Source organism: Cataglyphis hispanica, chromosome 2 (genome assembly GCF_021464435.1).
Source record: "Cataglyphis hispanica isolate Lineage 1 chromosome 2, ULB_Chis1_1.0, whole genome shotgun sequence".
NCBI lineage: Eukaryota > Metazoa > Arthropoda > Insecta > Hymenoptera > Formicidae > Cataglyphis > Cataglyphis hispanica.
Window position 1 is genome coordinate 8,388,286 of NC_065955.1, and position 13,464 is coordinate 8,401,749.

General features: G+C 30.5%; 3 protein-coding genes across 4 annotated transcripts in view; 2 read left to right on the forward strand and 1 right to left on the reverse strand.

Annotated features, from left to right (window-relative positions):
- Nucleotides 1-2,095: 2,095 nt before the first annotated feature.
- On the forward strand, nt 2,096-3,750 carry LOC126859108 (dynactin subunit 5-like). Its single transcript, XM_050610073.1, has 4 exons — nt 2,096-2,302; nt 2,507-2,694; nt 2,909-3,020; nt 3,092-3,750. The coding sequence occupies exons 1-4, from the start codon at nt 2,255-2,257 to the stop codon at nt 3,287-3,289; spliced, it is 546 nt and encodes a 181-aa protein (XP_050466030.1). The 5' UTR covers nt 2,096-2,254; the 3' UTR covers nt 3,290-3,750.
- LOC126859086 (putative inorganic phosphate cotransporter) overlaps nt 2,551-13,464 on the forward strand; it is a 53,247-nt gene continuing 42,333 nt past the window's right edge. Inside the window, exon 1 of the mRNA XM_050610029.1 lies at nt 2,551-2,694. Within this exon, the coding sequence (XP_050465986.1) occupies nt 2,655-2,694 (40 nt within the window). The 5' untranslated portion in view covers nt 2,551-2,654. The remainder of the gene's footprint in view (nt 2,695-13,464) is intronic.
- Nucleotides 3,949-8,056, reverse strand: LOC126859087 (glutamate receptor ionotropic, kainate 5-like). 2 transcript variants are annotated; one of them, XM_050610033.1, is made up of 9 exons: nt 7,898-8,056; nt 7,078-7,425; nt 6,818-6,933; nt 5,860-6,030; nt 5,404-5,660; nt 4,922-5,130; nt 4,500-4,774; nt 4,161-4,358; nt 3,949-4,093 (listed from the first exon to the last, which is right to left on the reverse strand). In XM_050610033.1, exons 1-9 carry the CDS (start codon nt 8,015-8,017, stop codon nt 4,054-4,056), a joined length of 1,734 nt encoding a protein of 577 aa, XP_050465990.1. In that variant the 5' UTR covers nt 8,018-8,056; the 3' UTR covers nt 3,949-4,053. The 2 variants fall into 2 exon arrangements, with proteins under 2 accessions (XP_050465990.1, XP_050465989.1); XM_050610032.1 differs by having other exon boundaries at nt 4,199-4,358; nt 7,898-8,046.

Below are 13,464 nucleotides of genomic sequence, written 5' to 3' on the forward strand. Positions count from 1 at the left end.
ATTGAATTCTTCGTAAAAGTTACGAATGCTATGCGACAAATGATTCTTCGATAGTATTCTTGATAATTTAATCGTGTCATCTGTGAGAAACATATATTAGAGTTAATTACAATTAAACATTAAATATTTTTATGCAATTTTTCAATAATAAATAGAGTGATAATAAATAAATAGAGAAAATATATCATTACATTACATATACAAAGTAAATTGTGTAACTTGATTATTTAAAATATTTCCGCCACTTTCGATAACAGACAAAAATGTATAAAGGAGAAGCTATGTATCAGGAAGGGGCAAATGCTATAATCAACGAAACTTTTTAGTCAAGATTATTTTTTTTGAAATTTTAAGATTCTTATTTTTTATTCATTTTTTATATAATAATTGCTTTTAATTAATTTTATTGTTGAAAATTTTGAACATTTTTTTCGCGCTTGGCACATAAATCATGAATACAAAAGTCTTGCCATATCCGATGCATAATTGTAGAGATAGCCTCGAAGGTGGAAATAGAACAGGCGTTGCATTGATGATAAATCTTACAATAACATCGTCGACGCGAGATGACGCGATTACATCACGACCGAATGAAAACGCGAGAGAGAACAGAACAATAAAGATCATCCCGATTGCTTTTGTCTCCTGTAAGCAACTGCACAGGTTTATTGAGATCATCGATAATATTGAGTATATATTCGAATATCATATTTTTGGGACTATAATCTCTCGATATTCATAATAGTTTCAAATAATTTTCATGTAGCAATAATTTGCGTGTAGCGAATCCCTAAAGGAAGTGGAGCATCAACGATAACGAGTATTATTACGACTTTTTAAATATTCAAATGTTCGATGGCTTAGCTCGTTTGACGTAATATAATTGGACATAATCTATTGGCGAATTATTTATATTTTCGGACATTTCTTAAGACACGATTTATAGCCAACTATCCTCGTTCTCACGAATGCTTTTTCATTCCTCCGAATACAGTATTCAAGAGGATAGTGATAGTGTAAGGAATTGGCGTGAGGAGTCTAGAAAGAATCGCAGCTGAGCGATCTACATTTCTTTTATTGTATTACATTCATATTGCGGTTATGACTTTTGAAAGATTATTTTACGTCTATCTTCTTTTATCGCGAAAGAAAAATTTACATTTTTACACTCATGTTTAGTATACTTGTTGTGTTGAACGCGATTTCGATATCAGACAAAGTTGAGTTTGTTTTAAATTAAACATCACGATGCTAATTGAAGAATTGCAAACATAAAAGTTTTTAGTTTAGAGAGTATATATTCGTTTATTATTCTCGCGATTGCTTAACGCGCTTCTTATATCAGATAATCAAATTCGTAAAAACACAATTTTATTTAACGCAATGCGACGATGAAAGAATGAAGAATGGAAAGAAATGATTTGTTATTAGGAAAATAACGTTATTAGAAAAATAAATAATATATTATCTCTTAACCAAATTCTAATGACATTTTCTTTTATGACATAGCTATTTTCACAAATATAATCGTGAATGAATAAATAATATCACGAATTTTTTATAAACAGCCCAAGAGTGACTTTTTTTGTTTTATTCTTCAAGTATAAGGACTTATATTTTAATATACAAATCTTTTCATAATATATATGATGTTTCAGTCCAAATATCTTCATTTAAGATTTGAAATTAATGCAAGTTAAATATTTAATGTATAAATATTTCATGTAGAGTTCTATACGTCCTCGTAATAAATACATGTAAAACGATAATAAATTATTTTGTATAATGTATAAAGTGTTTATAAGACAATGTTCCAAAAATGTTTAACATTGAACGATAAAGAAAATAAAAGGAAATAAAAAATACAAGAGAAAATAATTTTAATTATATTACTTTACAATTTTAATTGTTATATCACTATTAAAGCAGTGTTTTTCATTAAAGTACGTTATTAAAGCAGTATTTTTTTTGGACTTTATACTATCAGCTGTGGATTAAATTTACGCGTGCTTCTTGACGTCGTTGAACGGTGCATGATTTTGTCAGCAGGTGGCGATTCGATTCGTCAGCTGATCACAGATCACAGCTGATGGCAGCTGGAGTGACAGATAAGTGACAGATTTCCGCGTATTATTATTCGCTACTTGTTAGTTAAAGCCATACACATATATATGTTTATGGTTGAAGCGTTGTTTGCTTATAGTAATTTGAATATTGAACATTATACAATTGTATCCTACAAGAATATATCGAAATGGAGCCACAGGATATTTATTATAACAAAGCCGAATACGTTGAAACGGTAATTGATAACTACAATGCTTAAAGGATATTGTTATATTAGCGAAATACACTTATCGAGAATATTTAATATTGACAAATGAAAATATTATAATTATTGTGGCATTGACCAAAGTGATCTAACTAATTTAATTACTTTGCGGTACTTGTCGCATTTGCATATGTCCTGAACGTGACACGTAATCTCACTCTTTCGGCATTTCAGGCGTCAGGAAATAAGGTGAGCAGATTGACTGTACTGTGTGGCTCGCAGAACATTGTATTGCACGGAAAAGTGATAGTACAATCCGACGCTATCATCAGGGGTGATCTGGCCAATGTCAGGACTGGTCGCTATTGCATAATTAGCAAGAATGCAGTCATCCGGCCGCCTTTCAAGAAATTCAGCAGAGGGTGAGTCAAATTTTTAATTATATTTATATGTATATGTCATATTAACGGCTTTTGCTTATTGAAAATCTTGAAACATGTCGCAATAATAGCAAACATGTATATCCAGAGTAGTGGCTTGCGATGTAGCAAGCGAGCACAATTCTGTAATCGCATCAAATTTTAAGTACGATCAAAATATTGTTTCGTTATAAAGTGATCTAAACCCCTTGATTAGGGTTGCCTTTTTTCCTCTAACAATGGGAAATCACGTATTTGTGGGAGAGCGGGCCGTCGTAAATGCAGCACTAGTCGGTTCTTATGTTTACATAGGAAAGAACGCCATAATCGTATGTACAATGATCGTTCAATGCGTGTGAGTTTGCAGTTCTTTCAATCTATTATATTTATTTTGCTGTAGGGCAGACGATCGGTCCTAAAGGACTGTTGTTACATCGAGGACGGTGCGGTCGTTCCACCTGAGACTATCGTGCCGTCCTTCACTCGTTACGCTGGCAGTCCGGCGACTTGTGTCGAAGAACTGCCCGAATGCACGCTGGATCTTATGATAGACTTCACGAAGAACTATTACGAGCACTTCTTACCAGCGCGGGTTTAACACTTATCCAGCGATACACGTAGCCTATGGTACAGGTCATAGGCTATTTTGACCCAAAAGGAGTTCCTTCTTTTCAGTCGAGTGTTATATTAGGAGAATGATTTGTCACTCGTAGTGAGTGAGATAAAGAGGATAGAAAAAACTCAAAGCTGTAAGAAAATACAGCTGAAAAGAATGACTTTAAGATTGGCTACATAAATTTTTGTAAAATTATATTTTTTACTTTGATTAAATAAGGAATTTTATTCGACATTTTTATAATACGACTTAATATAGAATAACTTTTAAATTATCGCAATCTTAAAATTGCTATCTTGGCCGATTTTAACTGTCATTCTATTTATCTGTGACACTTTGTAGGCATTTATTCCGAGATTAAATGACACGCAGTGTCATTAACGAAAGAAGCTATTTATTACATTTTGTATACATTTATTCTATAAATAATTTCATGGTGTGTTATATAGAACGTGTTCGTCATTGTTCTTTTAAATAGAATTGCATATATACTTTCTAAAATAACAATTATTTTACATTGTATTAAATAGTACTGCACATTAAAAAGCATCGACTCACGATTTTTGCAAAAATATGGAAGCATTTAACGAGAAATGAAATTTTTGATAAGATTTTTTATAAAATTTCAATTTACAATTAGTGTATAATATAGCAAAGAAAAAGCAAAAAAATTTAGTAAATATTTGGTTTAATAATTTTTTTTGAATATATATTTTTGTTGGTATTTAATCAGAGCAGTATATGATTTATCCATCTGACATTTCTTCTCTGGCACGTGCGTTTTGTCTATAAAGAAAGTGCAACAATAATATACTTAAAGACACGTCTTAAGACAATTTCTATTATACTTTACTTTTTATGCCATAAAAACTCAAATGCAAATATGATTACGGTGAGAAGAATTCCGTAGCCCATTATGACCAAAGCAAAGTAACATTCCGTGATACCGATAGTGATGAAGCTATTACTCTGACTCGAGCACACCGGTTTTCTCGTATATAAACGATATTCCTCGCGGTATTTGAGTCCGTACTCCTCTAATTTTAGAGCTCTGAAAACATTTTATTTGAATATCGAATCATGTAAGATCAATATATTACATTAAAATTTAAGCTTTCAAAAACTTTTGATGCCAAGTAATTTAAATTTCAACGAACTTTTATTTGCATAACGATAATTTGAAATATTTTACCCATTTTTTATTATCTCTAAATATGGCGATTGCATTTGTATAACGAGAAGCGGATATAGGACTTTTAAAAAATCGATTTCAGTCAGGCCGCACTTCTCCTCCTCCTGATATGTATCTTCCATTAATTGATAGATCGAACCGACCTCGCCATGAAATGCGAAGAGTTCGTCCTTTATTCGACGTACACCTTCTTCAATGGACATCCAGTTTGATTTGCGTCCCTTTGGTTCGATTCGCTGTTCCACAATTGCTTTTCTAACAGGATCTTGAAATGACTGCCATTCCACAAAATGCTCATTTATTTTTTGCAATTATTTCTTGTTGTTAATATAATTTTGATAACGTATAATAATCTTTAGAATATTTAACATTAATAATACAGTTTGCATTATTAATACTGACAGTTTTAATAATCTACAAACCTTGAAATAATGATGGTTGTACACGACATCCTGCGCACCTAGCTTTAGTGGGCTGCTGAGAAGATTCGAAAGAGTTTTGATAGAATCCGTGGTAGATTGCAGCAGGCCCACGATATTCGCTGTGTAAGCTGCGTAGAGACTCAGCGAGGCTAACAATAACATTAAAATGATGATTCGAGACGAGACTCGAAATGGTTCATACGCAGATCCTATAAAAAGAATTAAAAATGCATTTTCTGATTTATAATAAAATTAAAATTTTATATCAAAAATTAAAAATAATTTTATAAATTTTATACTAAAAATAAAAATATTTAATTTGTACGATTTTGCGAAGTAATAACTGTTTTTATTGAATTATTTGAATAAGATTAGATTTAATCTATTTTATAAATATATATTTAAAATTTTTTTTATTTTCTTCGAATAATATCGGAGATTAAATTCAATGATTATATCATCGAAAATTTATTTCTTTTTACCTTGTTGGACAAATGCGCTTAAAAGAATAAGTACATTATCGCTGGCTGTTGGTTTATTTGGATTTGATTGTTTCCAATAAATTGCTGATCTTGTCATTACTTTATCCTGATGATACTCCCATTTGATGGATAAAGAAAGCAAACAGAAGACGAGAAATAAGAATACGGCAATGGCTATCCAAACGTTACGTTGAAAGGGTAAGGCGAATATATTGCTCACGGTCGATAATAATGGTCGTCGAAATATAAAACGTGAACTATATAAATATTGATGTAAAATGTATATAATTAATAGTAGTTTATATATAATTTATTTTCTTTACTTCGCATAAATATCGATTTATTAAAGTAACAAAAATTATATGATTTTCTATCTTTCCTTCCAGTTTTGTTCTTAAAGAGAGACAGGAAATCGATGAAATTTTATTTCAGTTTAATAAATGATGTTTGCCTTACCCGGTGTGTGTGTACAATTGGATATATTGCACAACACCGAGACGTTCTGACACAAGAAACGTAGCGGTGCCACCGATATCGATCTCGCGTCGTTCCAGCATCCCGATCATTCCGTTCCAAGAGCCATTCTCTGTGCGATATCCCCAACTATCGGTGATTTCGAAACTTACCCTGTAACGTGTAAAAAACAAAACTACGGAGAATTTCGAGTCAACGATGTATTTTTAAAGCTAAAGCATTTCATATGTATTGTATAATAAATTTCATAACTCGTCACATCGTATTTCGTTTTCGCGAACATGATTATCTTAACAACAGGAAATTGGTTTAATTTAAAAAATTTGATATTATTAGTACTTTTTTTGAAAAATGATTTTTAAATTTGTAAAAGAAAATATTTAATATATAAGATAAATATTCAGAAAAAAAAACTGTGTGATAAAAGTTTATTTTTTCATTGAATATTTTTAATATGAATTAATATAGATATATTGTCAAAAATAAAGAGAACTTAGAAATGTCATGATGTTTACGATTTTGGTGATTAATTCAATATCAGAGCTTCAGATTCTTAAGCAATCGATTAGATATAAGATGATATAATGATTATGCAATTTTAATGGGTTGTGTGGACGTTAATTGACAAATATATCATGCGTGACTTATTTAATTATGCGAATGGTTTTATTTATACTGTCTATTGTTCATTATTACTTGATTGAAAATGATTTATAATCGCTTTTTATGTATGTGTACTATAATCGCTTGATCACTTGACCTCGTTAATTAACCTTGAAATCGGATTAAGACTTTATTACACTTGTTCTGAGTCTCGAATTCACAATTTAAGAATTTGCGAGAATATTTATCAATTGTTATCAATTGTTGATTTTAGTTGGCATTCTAATGTAAACAAGTCATTAAAATATTTTGGCGATAATATCAAAATGGAACTTACGTTGCATTCATCCGATTTATTAAATGAAGTATCCATGGATATCCAGCTTTCGTGACAGGATCTATTAGTTTATCTTCGAAATCAGTTAGATGATTGATCGTATTGGGATCCGTCATCTGTAATCGCAATAAATTTTGGAAAAATATAATTTTTTACTTTCAAAAAATTTTTAGTAAAATATTTGACATTTTACTTGAAGTATCAGATTGATTCAAAAATGCCTTACATAGCAGATGAATACGATAGTATTTATAAAGTACCACGAGAGCAGATTTAAGAGCCGTCTGTTGAAGATTTCTTCTACGTGCCGAAGCCACGTCAAAGGTTTTCATTCGTACACCATTTTCGATCGTCCAATTCCCGCGATTTTCCCATATCACACCTCGTTGTGGGCTCGGTCGATATACGGACATTATTTGAAGAAAATCACCGTCGAACCTTTGAGCGAGGACCACATCGCTGTCAGGATAGACGGCTAACGTTTCGAAGATTTCCAATATTGAATCATTATGTATGAAATCTTTGGTGTTATCATTATCAATTGATATATTTCGATCTTGGAAAAGCAGCCATTTTGTGGGGGCCACAAACATATTTGTCGAATTTGCCTGTCGTATAATATTAAATATCAAGCATGATTAATTAGAAATTTAATATATAAAGTAAAAATAAAAACTATTTATGACTGTAATTAATTAGAAAATCTGTGATTTTCATTGACATTTTATTGAGATCAAAAATTAATTGAATAACTTTATTTTATATATTGTTATTAGCTATATACAGCAATAATTTAAAAATTCAAAATTAGAAAATACGAATTTAAAAATTCTATATTATTTAATTTTGTAAGCTAAAATTAATCATATTTTGATACAGAATAGTTGAATAGCAAAATAAATTGTGTTCATATGGATTTAATTTTAGGCAAGAATTTTAACATTTACAAGAATAATGAACTCGTGAAGATATAATTTAAGGGCATTATCTTTATTGTTTCTTTTAATGGATTAAGTCAGAATTTTTTTTTTAAATCATATATAATTATTTGCACTTTTATCTGTAAAGAACGTTTATTACCTGTCGTAAAACATCAAGAGCATAAGAGCAATCTAAGTTCAACACGTATAAGTTTCGGTGTTCTAAATTGTTATAAATCCTCGAGTCGAATTCTTCATAAGAGTTACGAATGCTATGCATCAATTGGTTACTCGATAGTATTTTCGATAATTCAAAAATCGTGTTATCTACGAAGAAGATAACGAAGCTAAGATTAGAATCTCCCCTTAAATATTTTTATAAATAAATATTATTTTATTATTTATACGCGTTATTTTTTATAATAAGTGCCATGAAAATGTCACTGAATTTTAAATTTTTTTTTTTTTTTTTTGAAGGATTATTTATTGAAATTTTAGTTTTTCAAGAATGTCTTTTTCTTTAACGTATATTGGTATACATATATTTATTTTGAGTTTATTTGTATCTTAGAAAGAGAGAAAGGAAAGGAAGAGAGAGAGAGAGAAAATTCGAACTGAAAAGATACATTAGTATAAATTATTAAAAATTTTAAAAATTTGAACAATGGAGACAACATAGCTGATAAATTTGTCTGTTGACTTAATTGTTACAGATTTATATCCACATTCTTTTAGACGAGAATTTTAACATTTACAAAAATAGCTCGTGAAGATATGACTTAAGATTGACTCTTCTCTTTCTATTACTTTATATAATATTTATATAACATCAAAAAATTTCTTTTTTAATTTCTTTATCAACTTATTTTCATTTTTTGCAATTAATCACATTATTAATCATTTTTTTTTGCAATTAATTTTGATCGATCATTGTCAAAAATTTCGAGCTGTCGCACTTTCGCAATCGGCAATTAATATATAAAGAGCACAAGAATAAAAGTCTTGCCGTAGTCGATGCACAGTTGTAGAAACAACTTCGTAGGTGGAAATAGAATGGGCTTCCCGTCGACGATAAATCTTACGATAACGTCTTCGATACGAGATGATGCCATTGCGTCATGGCCGCGTGATAAGAGGATGCACAGGACAACGAAGATCATCGCGTTCGCTCCTCTCTCTGTAGAACGACTGGCAAGATTTTCTTTGCAATTGTCGATATAGTATCGATTGTATTCGCGTGTTGTACAGTTTCTATTACATCGCGTAATTTCTCGATATACATAGGAGTAATTTCGTAAGTGACATCGTAAATTCGCGTAGAATTAGGGAGCAATCATCGATAACGAGCGCTATTACGATCAATGAAACATTCAAGGATCATACGATGATCGTTGAATTGATGCAATATCGTCTGTCAACTAGATTATCTTTCAAATATCTTTTGATGACACTTCTTTCAGAGTAAGACTTGATTTAGCTAACTTTTTCACGACAGTATTTTCGTTTCTTTGAATGTACTATTTGAGATGATAATTATAGTGTAAGAACTTGATGTACTTATATTACGAGAGATTAGATTATCTTGCTATATTCTCTTATCGCGAAATAAAGATTTGCATTTGTCTGGACCTAGTGTTAATATTGAATGCGATCGTTGTGTTCACGTCATTGAATTCATGTTATATTAAATGTTATATTACATTTAAATAGAATAAAGAAAAAAAAAGTTTTTGGTTAAAAAAGTATTCTCGCTTATTATATGCTTGCAATTACTCGTGGTTTTCATATCAAATAATCAAATTCAAAATGTGAGACGGTTTCATTTAACATTAAAAATATAATTCTATCAAGGATTTTTTTCAACTTAATTAAAATATTACTTTTTTGTATTTTTTCTTTTTTTATTTATTGTTCAAGCGCCACTGAAATAGACTTAATATAAATTATATTTCTAATGCATACTTTGATGTAACTTTCGATTTAAAATTGAATTTTTTTTTGTATAAATATTTCTTTTTTTTAAACCTATCTGACGAAGGCTCATCTGCATTCTCATGATGGCATGTATAAAATGATAATAAAACGTTTTACTTTCGTCGTTTATACATGTGTTATAACACGGTCATAAAGTGATAAAGATACAACGAACAGTTCATATAATCAGTCTTGAAAACTTCTGTCCCATGTGTATTCAACATGTCATTGATTTAATTCTCCCAGGTATCGAATTGTCGTCACTTAATTATAAGGATTAATCACGCGTTGGTGGAATTGCATATATTTATACACCTGCATTTTCTATTTAGCTTCGAATGAAAGACAGACATTGCAAATTAATGCGTTTTTGAAAATTAAATGTTGATTAAGTATCGGAATAAATTTACATTTATATATAACGAAAATTTGACAGTTGTCGAATTGTATAAATCGGTGAACAGTCTTGAATATTAATAATAAATATTAATAAATTATGAATCGAGTAACTCTTTTTAAATATGTTATAATCCGCATGTGAAACGTATTTGCTGATGGGAAACGTGTTTGTTACCGTATAATATGCCACCAATTAAATGAAACGTCGAAATTAGCGAGCGAATAATCGCGCAGCCAGATGAGAAAAGCACGAGTCGCTCATGCAACAATATTTCACAATGTTTCACAAAAGATAAATGCATGACAATTCGATTTGCAATACCTGACAACTGGAAAAAGAAGATTATCTGTATTATTTTCCTATTTTTAATTTGTCTTTATGTACATTTATTTAAATATAAAATAGTAAAATAAATATTAATAATAAATATAAAAATAAATGAATAAATAATAAATATATGAATAAATGATAAATATATAGGTTAAAAATATTTATTGACTTTTTGCAATTCTTTCTTTGCGATGGATTTGACATCGTTTTTTAAACGCTCAAGGATTATAATGTATAACAAATGATATATATATATATATATATATATATATATATATTTTTTTTTATAATTTGTATAAGATTTTCCAAATAAAAAGAAATTGTTTACAAAATTATTAGCTTTACACTTTTGTCAAAAATAATGGAGTTGGTAAATGCTTCCTAACGAATCAGCCGACCTTGTTGATCGCTTGCATTGGCAGTTTGCGTGATTAGCTAGTGATCTGCACGTGAGACGAGCCCCCGCTGCTTCCTTATCAGCGCTTACTCACGAGATCAGTATCGGCATCAGTAAACAAGTGCGCGACATGCATCGATCACAACATCATACGCAAATCGCACGTAGACTGAATTAGTCTTATGATCCGCGGATCATGATCCGACAAACAGTTTTATTGTCGTGTTAAAACGGCCTGCGAATGTAAAATGTGTGATAGAATATCTCGCTCGTGAATGAGATCAATATAAGGCGTGCGATTTTAATCGCGAAAATCTTCAGCAGATAGGACAGTTTCTTATTATGTGGAATTAAGATTGTGCTCATACAAATTATCCCCTCTTGATTTTATACGGATTTGTGCTGAAGTAATTTGACAGAATCGTTTGGTGTGAATAGTTTAGAGATAAGTCATTAGAGAAATTTAGAAATCGTCTTCTCTCGGAATATATATATAGATTATTACAAAAAAGTAATTTCCTTAAATAGATCATAATTCTATTGCGGGGAAAATCCCGTCTTTATCAAATATTTATCGATTCAAGACATTTATGCTATTCTCTTCGGAATGTCGAGTAATTATTGTATTATCATATATTAAATACGTGTATCGATTCTATCGAAATTTCTATGGCTTATCAGTTGATAATTAATTTTCAGATATGATTATGTATTCTCCGACTGTGAAGTTAATTATTTTGTGTTTCGAAAAGACAAACGGAAGAGAAAGTTCGTATTTCTTTACCGAAAAAGAAATACTTTGATGCTTGCTGGATTAATAAAATGATTAGATTACAAAATTGTGTCGCGTGTTCTCACAAAAAAAAAGAGAGAGAGAGACGGAAATCTCATGAGATGCTACACTTTCTCGCCTCTTGAAACGTTGACCCAGTATAATTGCGCGCTTTCACCGCGGAAACTTTTCATACACGACGAAAAGTTTCCGTAAAATCATTTCATCACACAAAACGCGTCGAGACCGTCGTAAATGTATGTAATTGGCGACGATTTAACACACGATAAAACACACGGACGATGTCGCCGTCGCCGTCGGATTTATTGCATGAATCATTGAAATAATCGCAACGTTAATGAAAACATATCAACGCGATTTTTTTCGACGACTCTCTTATCAAAGACTTTAAAATTAGCAATCGAATCGCGGGATATAAGATACTCAAAATTAAATAGTAGTTTACTCGACAAAGAATATGATTTTTACATTTGTAATATTCTGTTCGTGAAGTTTTATATTTTATATATATTTTTTTAAATTAAGAGATTATTATTATTCGGTTTAGAGTATTTTTGTATTTAAGAGAGTATTTATATGTGAACAATATTTTATAAAAATTTTAGTTTACAATACTCTATATTTATATAAACTAATATTTTTATAAAATATTGATAAATGTGTCAATAGTAACTCCTAAAATTTTATAAAAAAATATAATGATTTTTGGATTCATAACATAAAAAATAAAGCATTTAATTAATTAATTCATTACAAAGAGCAAAGCATATCACGATTTACGATTCTCGAAGCATGCCACGTACTACGTAGTATTCAATCTTTTCATCGCTTGTGTCATTTGAATTTTACGACAATGTTAAGAACCGGAATTGGTGGAAGTGTAAAGGAATTGGTATAACTTGCTATTCAGGAACGGTCAGTGGTCCGTGCCAGTTTGTCAACCCACGAACGAGGTCGCAATGATGGGGTCTGTGGGTCACTCGAAACCCCCCCTCCTTCCCATTTCAATGACGATGATGCGCCGCGAATAAGAACCTGCGGGAGCGTCGCGAGAGTCATTACATCGTGAACGAGTACTCTGTGCCGGGAATGAGTTATGATTCCGGTGTAGAAACGAGACTTTCCGTGCGAATTTCTGATGATGTAGCAAATTTTAGCACGCAGTTATCGACTTTCCGCGGAACCGGTGACGTTAAAAATCAGTGATTTTCCATAGACACTCTTTGGCACGTTTTGCGCACTTCAGAGAAACGCATAATGGATTACTAACATATTATTTGTTCCGATGATTTATTTTTTCCGGTAATTTTCTTTATTGCATCTTCGAATACTTTCGAATTGTGTGACTGCCAAACTGTAATATTAACAACAACACTGATTTTTCAAATCGAATAAAATGAACAAAGAGAACTAATTGTAAAAATTATTTCGAAATTTTAATTTATTAAAAAATAAAAATTTATATCTACCATACCGAGCTGTGATATCCGTTGATATACATAATATTAGGGTTGTTAATTATTTTTGATAATTATTGACATAATCATCTTGATATCGTGTTCCGAATCGATTAAGTTCTCGAAATATAATCGTTATTTGGATTATTTGTTAAATGGTACCATGACAGAAATTAACAAAATCAAAATAATGTTGACTTTGCTTTTTATTTTGATATATTAAATATAATAGACACAATAACAAGATGATTAATTTTCGATTAATTAAATTAAATTATGTAGAATTAATTACACTTAAAGTTAACTTAAAGTCATTACCATCAAAGTCAACAAAATTTCAGTTGTGTTTATCAATCTTACTCGCAATCAATCAATA

Bases quoted from the DNA above. Each gene is read 5' to 3' on its own strand.
- LOC126859108 (XM_050610073.1), top strand. From the start codon at position 2,255: ATGGAGCCACAGGATATTTATTATAACAAAGCCGAATACGTTGAAACG. The intron at 2,303-2,506 runs GTAATTGATAAC...TCGGCATTTCAG, and splicing joins AAGCCGAATACGTTGAAACG to GCGTCAGGAAATAAGGTGAG. The intron at 3,021-3,091 runs GTATGTACAATG...ATTTTGCTGTAG, and splicing joins TAGGAAAGAACGCCATAATC to GGCAGACGATCGGTCCTAAA.
- LOC126859087 (XM_050610033.1), bottom strand. From the start codon at position 8,017: ATGCATAGCATTCGTAACTCTTATGAAGAATTCGACTCGAGGATTTAT. The intron at 7,426-7,897 runs GTAATAAACGTT...ATTATACGACAG, and splicing joins CTCTTGATGTTTTACGACAG to GCAAATTCGACAAATATGTT. The intron at 4,359-4,499 runs GTAAAATATTTC...AAATGTTTTCAG, and splicing joins TTAGAGATAATAAAAAATGG to AGCTCTAAAATTAGAGGAGT.